General features: G+C 35.1%; 1 protein-coding gene across 5 annotated transcripts in view; it reads right to left on the minus strand.

Annotated features, from left to right (window-relative positions):
- Positions 1-14,632, minus strand: part of LOC100379061 (ubiquitin carboxyl-terminal hydrolase 9X-like) — a 213,458-nt gene that overhangs the window by 137,051 nt on the left and 61,775 nt on the right. For all 5 annotated transcript variants that reach the window (XM_085498322.1, XM_085498316.1, XM_085498319.1 and 2 more), the window contains exons 22-26: positions 14,491-14,594; positions 14,040-14,250; positions 10,092-10,303; positions 5,830-5,958; positions 524-635 (exon numbers count right to left, since the gene is read on the minus strand). In XM_085498322.1, the coding sequence (XP_085354448.1) occupies positions 524-635; positions 5,830-5,958; positions 10,092-10,303; positions 14,040-14,250; positions 14,491-14,594 (768 nt within the window). The remainder of the gene's footprint in view (positions 1-523; positions 636-5,829; positions 5,959-10,091; positions 10,304-14,039; positions 14,251-14,490; positions 14,595-14,632) is intronic.

Genomic DNA, 14,632 nt, shown 5'->3' on the forward strand with positions numbered 1-14,632 from the left:
ATAACTTGATTTTGGAAAGGTTTGTCCAATGATTTTAAATATAATTATTTCTAATAATTTTAAAGAAAATATCAAGTTGAATAGAAACCACCTGACCTGATTTTTAATCAAATCACTATGAGGGATATCAATGCCAAGTTTGAATGAAATCGGTCAAGGCATGCCTGAGAAACTGTTGATGACATGTTCAAATGTTTTTTGGGACAAAAATGGCTGCCAGTCATTCAAAGGTCAATCTAATGAAAAACATCTCATTATGACTTGTCTGAACAGACGGCTGGACGAAATCCTAAATATTTTTCCATGCCTCAATTAAAAATTTTTGTACAGTGTCTCAGTAAACAGATGGTACACATAACATTCAGGTAAATGTGTCACCACCAGCCCAAATGCATTCTGGGTAATATCGCATGCACATTGACAAAGAAGTATGTAATGAAGAAATAACTAAAGAATTTTGAAAAATCACAAGTTTCAGAGAAACCTTTTGGAATTAATTAGGCATACTGATTTTATTACTTACAGTTTTGTCTCTTAGTGGTATCTGTCCAACAAGTCTTTTATCTTCTACAGTATCCAGTATTTCACCATTGACATACAAATCTAATTTAGTTGTAGAAGGGTTACACTTCAACCTGTGAATCACAGAAGACTTATTTGTTACTACTCAATATATCATGTAATACTATGAGGTTATCTCCTGATGTCACTTGTTGGCAGAGCTGGTTGATACGAGTGATGTCATGGGCTAGCATTATCCACGAACTAAAGTTGAGTGAATAAAACAAACCCATGACGACATGAATATCAATCCAGCTCTACCAACAAGTGATATCACATGATAACATTTTATCACATTATAGCAATAACAAGTCATTGAAAATGACACAGTCCCTGTTAAATTTGTGAAAGTTCTCTTTGAGCTCGTCATATTAAAGCGAAGGGGTTGTCGCGAGCGTGTCCTTGAAATTTGAGTTTCAAGTGGCGTATACAACAGATTGTTTATTTACATCAAAACACGTGTTTCGTGTCATAGTAATATGGTCAAAATAAAAACAGCCGTTATTCGGCCATCCTTGATCTGATTATGAAACACACTGATATGTATGATGTACAGTACAGTTCTCGCGGAAGCTTTGGCTTTTGTGGCATCATTGTCGCCTATGCATGGCTTCATTGTCGCCTCAGCATCGCATCATTGTGGCATCAGCTTCGCGTCATTGAAAATTGAAGCTGTGTTCGCCTCGCTATTTTGTGGCATCATCGTGGCCTCAGCTTCGCAGTCTCATGGCATCAACATGGCATCAGCTTCAACTTATTGTGACATGAGTATGACCTCATTATTTGCACGCAGAAGGGCAGTAGACAAAAACATGTACAGAAGTTCGATATGTAATCGATTTGAAATTCAAGGCGAATAAAATAATATGATCAAGAGTAAAATGACATTTTAAAAAAATATCTTGTTTAATTATTTTAGTGTTGCGAGTATTGGGCACCAAAAACTTTGCGAAGTACATTACAATCGGCAAGGTGACGAGTTTCATATTGACTGGAAGGAAAATCGTGATAAATTCAAATCACACGATGCAATCGTCGTTCTGATACAACACAATTTGCTGTATACGAAGTGAAACTGTTCTTGTTATAAAATTTACCTTTTTTCGCTCATTTTATTTGCTGCTAGAAGAGCAGATTCAGATTCCTCATTTCGGTGGTATTTTTCTGTGTTTCGTTTAGTTTTAGCCGAGTCCTACCCCATGCCCGGACTACTAAAACATGCAACACACACACGTACGCCGCCTGGTGCGTCGGCGTCGTCGCCAGTCATCTTGATACAAAGTTCCAAAACATGTGCGTACATTTCCAACATATGATTGGATGGTTGTGGTGGCGTCGGTCTGGTAAAATTTGACAACCAATTCCCAAAATTAAGTCACGATCAGTGATCTGAGCTCGATCTATACGTACTTTAAAAGTATTCTCACAAACATATTTTCGAATGAAAACGAGCCACATGCCCTGTAAAAAATCGAATAGCACTTGACATGCAGAAATAATTTATTGGGCTTCAGAAAAAAAACGTGTACATTTAGTGTGGCCGTAAATATTTGGTCACCAGCCGATGAACAATTTGAAAATCATCATTCACACGAAAGTCCTTCGATACTGAAAATCATCGACCCCAGTCTGGTTTACCTCATTTCCCAACTTGCAAAACTGATTTGTATCTCAGCCCTGTTTTTTTTCTGAGGTAAAATCCCATTCGTTTGTCAAAATATACCAATGTTTTTCAGTGAATAATTGCGAAGCCTGTCACAGCACAAAAAAACACTTTGTGAATCGACGATGGAGATTGGATGGTACGACGACCCTTCAATTTGCGTTAAATATGTTTTGTTACAACATCATTGATTGGCTGAGAGTCACCTGATCGGAGCACGACCTGGGTCACAGAACCATATTAGTCCGTATTATCAACAGGACTTTGCGAGAAAACCACACCCACAATTTCAACCATTTTAGCGCGGAAGTTGCCAACAAATGTCGAAAACTCGTGAATTTTATAAATTCGAATAAAATAAAGCTAGCGATTTGTAAGACTGGTTAATAATATATCCCCCGATGCTCTTCGATTTTTTTATTTCAAGGTGAGAAATGGATACTAGTAGTTGAAGTTCCATCGATTTCAAGGCGACTATTTAACCGTGACAACTCTACGCTCTGTTGTAGTTTCGCGAGGTAAAACCATGGAGGAACCTCCATGGTAAAACAAAAATACAATAAATAGTACTTGTTTAATTATTTGGTTGTACAGCCCGCAAATTACGGGACATGATCCCCATGAATTGCGAGAAATAAATGCTGATTGTGTTGAATGACGGACGTCGGGACCGTTTGGAGAAACAAATTACGGTCGGTAGACATTTCAAACAAATGAAATTATTTACGAAAGACAAGATTTTTCTAGGTATTTACGATCATACCAAATATATTCAAAATTGACAAATACACAAAGAGGTGTAATAGTAGGTCATTTTTATTTTAGCCTTAGAAATATTTTCTTTCACTCAGTCCACGTCCATGCGTGGGAATTCTATTTAGCTTCATGGTCCTTCGGCTTGTCTTCTGCTTGGGGGGAAACAACAATAATTATACAAATCGTAAACTCAACACAATCAGGAAAAGAAACCCAGACAACCATGTTGTACTTCAGTTGAATACATTTTGTAGCAGTGCCTCACGTCGGAATATTGTCTAAAATAAAATATTCAATCCCAGCCAAATCTAGGTCAAAGGGTCAGATTGCGTGCATATAATTATAGATAGTTAAAACAAAAAGTATTTGAACTTTTGACGGTTGTTCAACATCTATGCACGGTTACTAAACTAAATTACTAAATTTTTAGTAGTCCGAATTGTTGCACGGTCCAAAATAAAACGGAAATTGACCGGTCAAAAGCGGAAGCGGTCAAGAGGTTTGGGGGAAATGAGTACAGTACTTCTTTGTTTGATGAAGCGATGCTGATGCCACATTGTCGCCATAATGAGGCCACAATGAAGCGAAGCGATAATCGCCTAACTTTTTAATGTCGCGACATTGAAGCGATGCTGAAGCCATAACAATGCCATAATGATGCTGAAGCGAAGCTGACGCTGAAGTGAAGCCAAAGCTTCCACGAGAACTGTAGTGTATGTGCCAAATACGAATGAAAATGGTACATAAATTGTGGAAATATAGTAGTAAGGCCAAAAAGTCAGATGGCTGTCAATCGGCCATCCTTGACCAGATTTTGAAACAAATTGTCATGGACATGCATCCAAACATGTATAAAGTACATGTATGTGCCAAATTTGAATGAAAACTGACAGAGCACGTCCAAGATACCGCATAAAAAAACCAAAACAAGATGCCTGCCAGTCGACCATCTTTGATCCAATTGCAAAATAAATCGTCATGGGCATGTATCCTAACATGTATAATCTATGTACCAAGTTTGAATGACAACTGACAAAGCATGTCCAAAATACAACATTTTCAAAAAACAAAATGGCTGCCAGTCGGCCATTTTGAATAGAAATGCTAAACCACTGCATGTGCATATGTCCCACATAAGGTACTAGGTATTCAGTGTTTATTTTGTATGGGTTATAATAGCTGTTACATTTGTTGTATGTTGACATTGTGCTGTAAATAATTTCTATTGTATGGAATAAAGGACATTTTGTCTCCAGCGAAAAAAAAAACAAGCAGCCTGTCGGCTGAGATAGCTCCGCTGTTAGCAATGCACATGGCAATTAAAGAACAGAAGATATCATTAGAAAATGAACAAATCTGAGAGAGGTCCACATGTAGTACCTATATGTATAATATATCAAAGCAATTGGACTTGCGGTTTTCAACAAGAAGTCGAAAATATCACTTTTTACCAAAAATTACAAAAATATTCACCAAAATTAGAGAATTAAAGATATCATTACAAAATGAACAAATCTGAGAGAGGTCCACATGTAGTACCTATATATGTAATATCAAAGCAATTGGACTTGCGGTTTTCAACAAGAAGTCGAAAATATCACTTTTTACCAAAAATTACAAAAATATTCACCAAAATTAGAGAATTGAAGATATCATTACAAAATGAACAAATCTGAGAGAGGTCGACATGTAGTACCTATATATGTAATATCAAAGCAATTGGACTTGTGGTTTTCAACAAGAAGTCGAAAATATCACTTTTTACCAAAAATGACAAAAATATTCACCAAAATTAGAGAATTAAAGATATCATTACAAAATGAACAAATCTGAGAGAGGTCCACATGTAGTACCTATATATGTAATATCAAAGCAATTGCACTTGCGGTTTTCAACAAGAAGTCGAAAATATCACTTTTTACTAAAAATGACAAAAATATTCACCAAAATTAGAGAATTGAAGATATCATCATGAAATGAACAAATCTGAGAGAGGTCTACCCAAGGTACATATACACCAAGTATCAAAGCACTCAGGCTTGTAGTTTTCAAGAAGAAGTCGAAAAAGTAAAACATTGACACGGACGACGACGGAGACGGACAATCACTCATATGATAAGCTCCGCTCGACAAAGTCGACAGCGGAGCTAAAAAAAGGTACTAGGCACATGCAAAGAATGAACGGAATCGGTCCACAGGATTCTGAAATCTGACGTTGGACAGACTGACGCACGGACAGACAGACACATGGACGGTCGGACGGACAGACTCAGGAACTCACAGACGGTCAGGGACATATATCCTAACATGTATGATCTATGTACTAAATTTGAATGAAAACTGATAAAGCATGTCCAAAATACAACATTTTCAAAAAACAAGATGGCTGCCAGTCGGCCATCTTTGATCCAATTGTGAAATAAATCATCATGGACATGTATCCTAACATTTATAATCTATGTACCAAGTTTGAATGACAACTGACAAAGCATGTCCAAAATACAACATTTTCAAAAAACAAGATGGCTGCCAGTTGGCCATTTTGAATCAAATCGCTAAACCAATGCATGTGTCCTACATAAAGTACTAGGCACATGCAAAGAATGAACGGAATCGGTCCAAGGGATTCTGAGATATGATTCCGGACGGATGCATAGACGCACAGTCGCATGGACGGACGGACGAATTATAAGTCCCCGTTTTCGGACTTCGTCCGAACGGGGACTAATAAAATTTATGCTGCTTGAACTTATTATTTAATATCAACATCAACTGAATTTCTGAGAGATTTAAACTTTGCAACTAACTTGTGATTGAAATGTGGTCTATAGCGTGAATAGAATGATTACCTTTGCAAGATATGTCTTCTAACAGCTGCCAAGGATTCATTGGTATGGGACCACAAAGTAAGATCTTCTACTTGTCTTCCTTGGTTAGGAAACCTAACCAGTAAACATACATGTTTACCACGAAATGCCCTAGAGAAGGATTTAATTACATGAATTACCAAATGAGTAGACAAAGTGCAAGGAAAAGGCAAGCAAAATGTTTATGCCCATATCAACCAACGAGTCAATTGGGCATGAAAGAAAAGTTATTTTGGATGGTTTTCACAATGTAAGCGACTATTTCATGTTTACGGTCTTTGTATTTATATTTTTGTTAAAAATAATTGAAAGTTTAAAGCTTAGCCTAAAAACAAGAAGCTTGGCAACTAATATTTGTCTACTATTTGAGATGCATAACATAAAAACAATTTGATCCACATTATCATAACAGAAAATACATTTTACCACAATTTCTACCATAATTTCAATTTAAATCTAATTTTTTGAGATATCAGAAATGGCCTAATAATAATTAGATGGTCAAATTAAGCAATTATTATGCATAGAGTTTAATTCTGTGTATTGTTTCAGGACGCACATGTATTAAATTATTATGAAAATTAGGTTTCGTAATTATTCTGGATGTATATGTATATAAATCCAAAAGTAGTTACCGTTAAAGTCCTATTATAAACCGCGGTTTATATTACAATGTATCAATTTAAAAATTGGGATCAAAAGCTCAAGTTTCTATTACGTACATATTGCAATCACTAAATGGGCGTGGTCATTTTTTGTCCACAACACACGCACAAAACAAACAATACACCGTACAATCTCTTGAATAGGCGTCGGGGAAGAGTGAAAGGCCTTATGTTGGTTCTGAAATAGGCATTACGAAATGTTGAAAAATTACAGTCAATCAAAAAAAATGTCCACATGATACAAAAAATACTTAGTATTTTTAATGTAATATGCATTTATTTTTTTAATTTTCTTGGTAACGAAAAGTATATTTAAACAGAACACGAATGCACTGCTTAGTAGCAAATGATCACAGAATGGTAGCTCGATCCGGCCATGCTGCGGGTCACAAGTGAATAACTTACTTGTTTTCGAAGTGTTGATATTGTTGATTATTATTTAGTAGTGATTACAATAACGACCGAAAAATAAATTCGTTGAATTGTTATAAAATGCAAGTAAAATTCAACTTAGTTTCCCCGTAAGTGAATGATTTCAGTCACATGTAAACAGCCGATACGATATCCGCCATGTTTTTGAATGCTCACGTGACGTATTATTGACCGGATAGGTCAAGTCGCTAATTAACCAATCAAAATGCTGGATGGTGCCCACGTGTCTAAATTACATAGCTCATTTAAATATGTTAATGACAGTTCAGCGACCTCATGGTGAACGCAACACGGAAGAGATTTACCGATAATGTAGTGCGAACTTTTACCTTTGATTTCCATGGGAAAACGGCATGATTTTTTTTTTAATCAAGAAATTATTTGTTTTCGAAAGATAAATTATTCTTCAATGCTCAGTTTAACACTTTTACGATGATAAAAGGTCATTGTCTAAAACTTACGAAACACAGACGTATTCAGAAAGAGTACCGGTATTGACAGAGATCGCCGCCAGAACAAAAGCAGTTTCATTGCCTGTCTGACATCGTATCACCGCTGAACAATAAATAGGTGTGAATATTTTAAGGCATGTTGTCGAAACAAATGAATAGGATTAGGAACAATGCAGTTTTGGAACAGCTGGTTGAAACAATTAAGTCAGTCACGGTCTTGTTGAATTGGGGGTGCGGTTAGTAATAGGTACTTTTCAAGTTTTCAATTTTTGTTAAGAACTCTTTAACCCCAAAGCCGGAATTGGGGGTGCGGTTACTATTACGTATGCGGTTTATATTAGGACTTTAACGGTAGATCGTCACATAGTCTCAGAGTATAAGAGTCACAGAAATAAGATAAGTACTTGAGATATCGATGAAAAAGCGCAAAAATAACTAATTATTATGCAAATCAAGTAAATATGCACTGATTTTAAAGTAAAACTAATATGGACTATGCAATGTCACAGACAATCTATGTATGATGTTTCATTGAAATGTGATTAGAACCAACAAATTATGAATTATTATGCAGATTAGGTAATTAATATTAATAGATTTTAATGAATGAAATGAATGAAAATACCAAGTGTTTTTAAAATTTGATTTTTGTTCTTGGAACTTGCGTATCAATACTCATTACTAACTGCCTGACTATGGTTTTGAATTCATTGCAACATTGTAACACAAATCACATTAAGTAATCAGACTTGAATATTTTCACAAAATTAAGTCTTCAACTTCTTTCACTCCATGCATAACATTACAAGAATAACCCCAAAAATAATTATTTAGAACATAATTATAGTGACAAAAATGTTAATGTACCTTAAATTAAAAAAGCAATTTTATTGTGACAAGTACTAATAGTCATGTGCATTTACTATCGTTTCAGTCATTCTTTGAACAATTATGTTTAACTAAATATTGTAAACATTTACAACATTGTCGGTAAATGTACAGCAATTGCTTCCAATGTTGTTGAAGTTGTTTTGCTACAATCAAGTTTGTTTTGATACATTCGCGGCGCACCCAGACTTCAAGTCGCCGCTCCACTGTCCAATCACGCACTTTTTGTCACATTCACAGTCATCCTGTTGCGGAGTAAACAAGGATTCCCGACTCCACCTACGATTCGCGAAAAGATAGTTGAGCTGTATTTAGAAGGAATATCTTTTGCTGACATAGCGAAAAGGGTTGGTGTGACGAAATCTACTGCGTATAATATATGCAAAAAATTCACCTCAACTGGTGATATTGAACATGATATTGGAGGTCCACAGCAATGCCCGAAACTTAATGATAACGTGTTACGGCACATCGAATTATACAAGAAGACCAAACCAAGTATTTATTTGAGGGAGATTAGAAGAAATTTAATTGCCGAAAATGTGTGTACCATTGATACTGCCCTGTGTTTGTCGACTATTCATTGTGCTATTACTAAATATTTGGGGATGAGCCAAAAGAAGTTGACCAGTGTTGCCGCCGAGCCTAGGACGGAACGCAACGAAGAGTGGACTCAGGATTTCATAGATATTGTTACCAACTATGATGTCGAGCAACTACATGAATCATCCGTTATTGAACCTACTGGGAATCGCGTGTACGGTCACGCTGAAAAGGGAAAAGCTGCTATAGAAATCCAGAGACAAGCTACCAACGCAAATTACACTGTAAATTTACTAGTTAGCTCATTCGGGATCTACAACGTCAACATTATTGATGGTCCATCAAACGGCTTGGAAATGGTTAATTTCTTTGAAGAAGCCGTGAGGACCGTGGACATTTTTGGAAATCCGGTTTTATCTCAAGGGGATTGCGTCATTTTAGACAACTGCGGATTCCATCATGGCCGTCAAGTTGAGCCAGTTCTCCGAGAGTTGTTACGTGGACAGGGGGTTGAACTTTTGTTTCAGTCCACAATTCAATGTATGTAAACTTTGTTTTTGTTATTTAAAGATATATCTGAAAAATAACGAGGAGTTCACATACAATATCACTGAACTAGCCATTGCAGATGCTCTCACTCGGATTGGACCGGGCATATGTCGGCGGTTTGCTTTCGACTGTGGCTATATCTAATTTGTGGCTATAATATTTAACTTTGGCCTTGTCTCTGAGACATAAACCAAACAGCCCTTTTCAGGGCCACCACATCCTTCGAAAGAGAATACCATAGTGTATGTGTCTGAATATGTCTATAAACTGGAAATGTGTGCATGCAGTTGTAGTATCAATTATAATATCAATTTGAATTTCGCTCGTGAGGCGGTCGATAAAACTGTTGTAATTTAAGTCATCACTATGAAACTCAGCTTGTGATATATATATTGGTATAATTCTTGTATCCCGATAATAAACAAACTCTACTTTGAATAAGTATTCCGCCATGACTGTCAGTCCGATCAGGTCCGAGTTGAAATGCGTTGTGGGTCCAATGACGGCGACTAGAAGTCTGGGTGTGTCGCGAATGTATCAAAACAAACTTGATTGTAGCAAAACAACATTGGAAGCAATTGCTGTACATTTACCGACAATGTTGATAATAACTTGCTGTAGTGTAGGAATATTTAGTTAAACATAATCGTTCAAAGAATGACTGAAACGATAGTAATAGAAATGAGCACAATGTGTGTGAATATAACATTATTACCTTGCCATTGGGAGAATAGTTCTCTCTTCATTGTAGTCTCCATCACACTCACTAATGTATTCTCTAAGTACAGTTAGGACACGTGTCATGCGCATGGACTCCTGACGTACTCTATTCTGAGAATCTTTATCTTTTTCTAAGACAGTAATGGTATCATAAGCTGCTTTCAATCGGTCCATACATGACTGAATAAAATCATCATGAATTTCCATCTGTACAAGTAGATACAATACAATGAGTGTCAGACTTGTATAGTAACATCCCATGCTTCAATGGAACGGCATTTGAAGTCATCCATGCCGGGTTCTGCCCAGCCAGATTTGAGTGCTGGTCGCTAATTAATATTCATGAGGTCATTTATTCTTGAGCTAACTAGCTACGATTTAACTACTTTAATTATTTTAACTTTTATTTTAAATATTTCAATGCAAAATTAATCTGATTTGATAAAAGTGAAAAAATATATATACTTTATTTTCGCAATAACGTCTAATATACATATTTTGAGACATTGACCTCTGACCTGGCAGCCATTTTATTTCAAAGCGTGTCGTTTGTTACAGCCAGAGTGGAAACAAGAATTTAATTGTTTTCTTTTCCAATGGAATGCTGGTATATCACATTAATAGTAAAAAATAAGTATTCCTTGTATCGCTGACTGAATATATCTTATGAATTGAATTTTATGAACGAGTCATGGAGCCAAAACCATCAATGAAGGTTACTACACTCAAGTGCAAGTGCAGATTAAACGAACGACAGCTTGACGCATCGCTGCCGGTTAAGTGAGCAAGTTATTGTTCAACTCGACAAATCCTACAAACAACTAAACTTGCAATGGTAATCCTTCCTTCTGTTTATTTATCATTGTCTTCCCTTCCATTATCTTGATATATGACTTATTCCGATCTGGTTCGTTTGTTAAAACTAACAGAATGTCAATCGGAGAAGGTTAAAACAAAAACACATTAGGCCGATGTCACACGTGTACGTTGATTTTAAACAGCGGGAACTTCTTTCAAGTTTTGTTGTGTGTTAATTTTTTGCATTGTGTTTTGTGTTAAATCTAAATCCAAATCCAACAAGGACTGATGGTCCAGTGGCCGACATCCTGTGTGTATCATAAACAAATAGAATAGTGCTGGTCGCCAACTTTTTGTCCTGGTCGGAAATTTTGAGTGCCGGTCGCTAGCGACCCGTGCCGACCAGCGTGGGCAGATCCCTGTCCATGTATTTATACAGTTTATCACTGAAGGTTCAGGAAAGCACCATTGATGTCATCTTAATATTTTTAGTTTAATGAAAACTGAGTGACTACATCATAGTCCGGTCGAGTGTGTTCTAGTATACTCAAATATTACATAATGTGACAAAAATGTCACAAATTTATAAACAAGCAGCCTGTCGGCTGAGATAGCTCCGCTGTTAGCAATGCACATGGCAATTAAAAACAGAAGATATCATTAGAAAATGAACAAATCTGAGAGAGGTCCACATGTAGTACCTATATGTATAATATATCAAAGCAATTGGACTTGCGGTTTTCAACAAGAAGTCGAAAATATCACTTTTTACCAAAAATTACAAAAATATTCATCAAAATTAGAGAATTAAAGATATCATCATGAAATGAACAAATCTGAGAGAGGTCCACATGTAGTACCTATATATGTAATATCAAAGCAATTGGACTTGCGGTTTTCAACAAGAAGTCGAAAATATCACTTTTTACCAAAAATTACAAAAATATTCACCGAAATTAGAGAATTAAAGATATCATTACAAAATGAACAAATCTGAGAGAGGTCCACATGTAGTACCTATATATGTAATATCAAAGCAATTGGACTTGCGGTTTTCAACAAGAAGTCGAAAATATCACTTTTTACCAAAAATTACAAAAATATTCACCAAAATTAGAGAATTAAAGATATCATTACAAAATGAACAAATCTGAGAGAGGTCCACATGTAGTACCTATATATGTAATATCAAAGCAATTGGACTTGCGGTTTTCAACAAGAGGTCGAAAATATCACTTTTTACCAAAAATTACAAAAATATTCACCAAAATTAGAGAATTGAAGATATCATTACAAAATGAACAAATCTGAGAGAGGTCGACATGTAGTACCTATATATGTAAATATCAAAGCAATTGGACTTGCGGTTTTCAACAAGAAGTCGAAAATATCACTTTTTACCAAAAATGACAAAAATATTCACCAAAATTAGAGAATTAAAGATATCATTACAAAATGAACAAATCTGAGAGAGGTCCACATGTAGTACCTATATATGTAATATCAAAACAATTAGATTCACGGTTTTTAATAAGAAGTCGAAAATATCACTTTTTACCAAAAATTACAATCAAAGAAAGCTTAGAAAGAACTCCCATGTGCTGAGAGTATTGGAGACACATTAAATGTAATTCGAAATTACTTAGCTGAAAACTAATTATGCAAATCAGAAAATTAATATGACCAGATTTGAGTGTAAAACTAATGAGGTCTGCACAATGTAACAGAAAATCTATGTCTCCAAGTTTAATTGAAATGTGATTAGAACCAAAAAATTATGAATTATTATGCTTATTAGGGAATTAATATGAACAGATTTTTACCCCAAACTAATTAGGTTTGTACATTGTCCTAGAGCATCTTTGTACTAAGTTTCATTGAAATGGAATAATTAGTACTTTAGATGTCAGTGTGAAAGCTTGAAATTGGTTAATTATGCAAATTAGGTAATTAATATGTACAGATTTTAACCCACAATTATTCAGGTCTGTCTATTGTCCTACAGCATCCATGTACATTCATTCATTGATATGTGATGAATAGTACCTGAGATATCAGTGTGAAAGTAGATTAATTATGCAAATTAGGTGATTAATATGCACAAATATTTACCCTAAAACTAATCAGGTCTCTGCATAGTCCTAAAGGATCTATGTACCAAGTTTCATTGAAATGCGATGATTAGTACTTGAGATACCCGTGGAAAAGCCGAAAATTAACTAATTATGCAAATTAGGTGATTAATATGCACAAATATTTATCGAAAACAATCAATCTCTGCATAGTCCTTGAGTATGTAAGTACTAAGTTTCATTGAAATGTAATGCTCACTACTTACATCAAATGCTGAAAATTCATTAATTATGCAAATTAAGTAATTAATATGTACTGATATTACCATAAAAACTATCAGGTCTGTGCAGTGTCATATGACATCTATGTACCAAGTTTCATTGAAATGTGATGATTAGTACTTATATCAAATGCTGAAAATTAATTAATTATGCAGATTAGGTAATTAATATGAACTGATATTACCATAAAAACTATCAGGTCTGTGCAGTGTCATATGACATCTATGTACCAAGTTTCATTGAAATGTGATAATTAGTACTTGAGATATCAGTGGAAAAACCGATAATTGACTAATCATTACGCAAATTAGGTAATTAGTATCCACGGATTATTACCAAAAACTAATCAAAACTTAGCATTAGTTCAGAGCATGTATGTACAAAGTTTCATCAAAATCCAATGAGTGGTTGTTTAGATATCAGTGGAACAATCATGGAACAGCTAAAAACCAGCTAATTAACATGCAAATTAGGTAATTAATATGCACGGATTTTTACCAAAAACTAATCAAATCTGCGCGAATGTTCAGAGCATCTATGTACCAAGTTTCATCAAAATCCAATGAGTGGTTCTTTAGATATCAGTGGAACAGGCATAGAACAGCTAAAAATTAGCTAATTATCATGCAAATTAGGTAATTAACGAGGATGGATCAAATAAAAATTGTTTGATTCATTGTAATCACAAGAAACAAATTTATACTGGAGTCAACATTGAAGACATCAAATATTGTCATCTATGATGATGTAGGCAAGGTGAAGAATATTTGAATGACTTAAACATTACAAACCTGATTGCCTTGTAGACGTGGTCCCAAGTTGGTATAAGTTTCTTTCAAGAGCTCAATTGCTCTAGAAGCAATGTCATCTGATGCATACAATATTACTCTCCATAGATAATCTAAACCAATTAATTCTAAATCATCCATCATGAATGATCTTCTTTTTGCTATGAGTTTACCTTCCTTGGAATTGACAGCTTTAAAAAACCTATCAAAACACCTTGGTAATAAAACAATAACATTAATGATGCAATAATGCTTCAACTAGAAGTCAGGCAACACTACTGATTTCACAACAAATTTGTTTTAATTGAGTGGAACACACTATTAGGCTAATATCACAATCTCTAGTTTAGATTTTCCAAAAAACGGGACCTAACTTGAACGGCCAAATTTATCACGGAGGAACAAATTAATCCTAGCCTTTTCCGATAAATAGCAGGGAGATATGAATACTTACTTTATACCATTCTCAGTTAGAAGACATGGATCTAATTGCAAGATAATAGTTTCAAAGAAATCTTTGTTGATATCTGGGTCTAGATCAGGTTCATCACCCATTAACTGCAAAGAAAAACCCTGCACTATTTAATGAGCCCCGA

This window comes from Saccoglossus kowalevskii, chromosome 1 (genome assembly GCF_978046115.1).
Source record: "Saccoglossus kowalevskii chromosome 1, keSacKowa6.1, whole genome shotgun sequence".
Lineage (NCBI taxonomy): Eukaryota > Metazoa > Hemichordata > Enteropneusta > Harrimaniidae > Saccoglossus > Saccoglossus kowalevskii.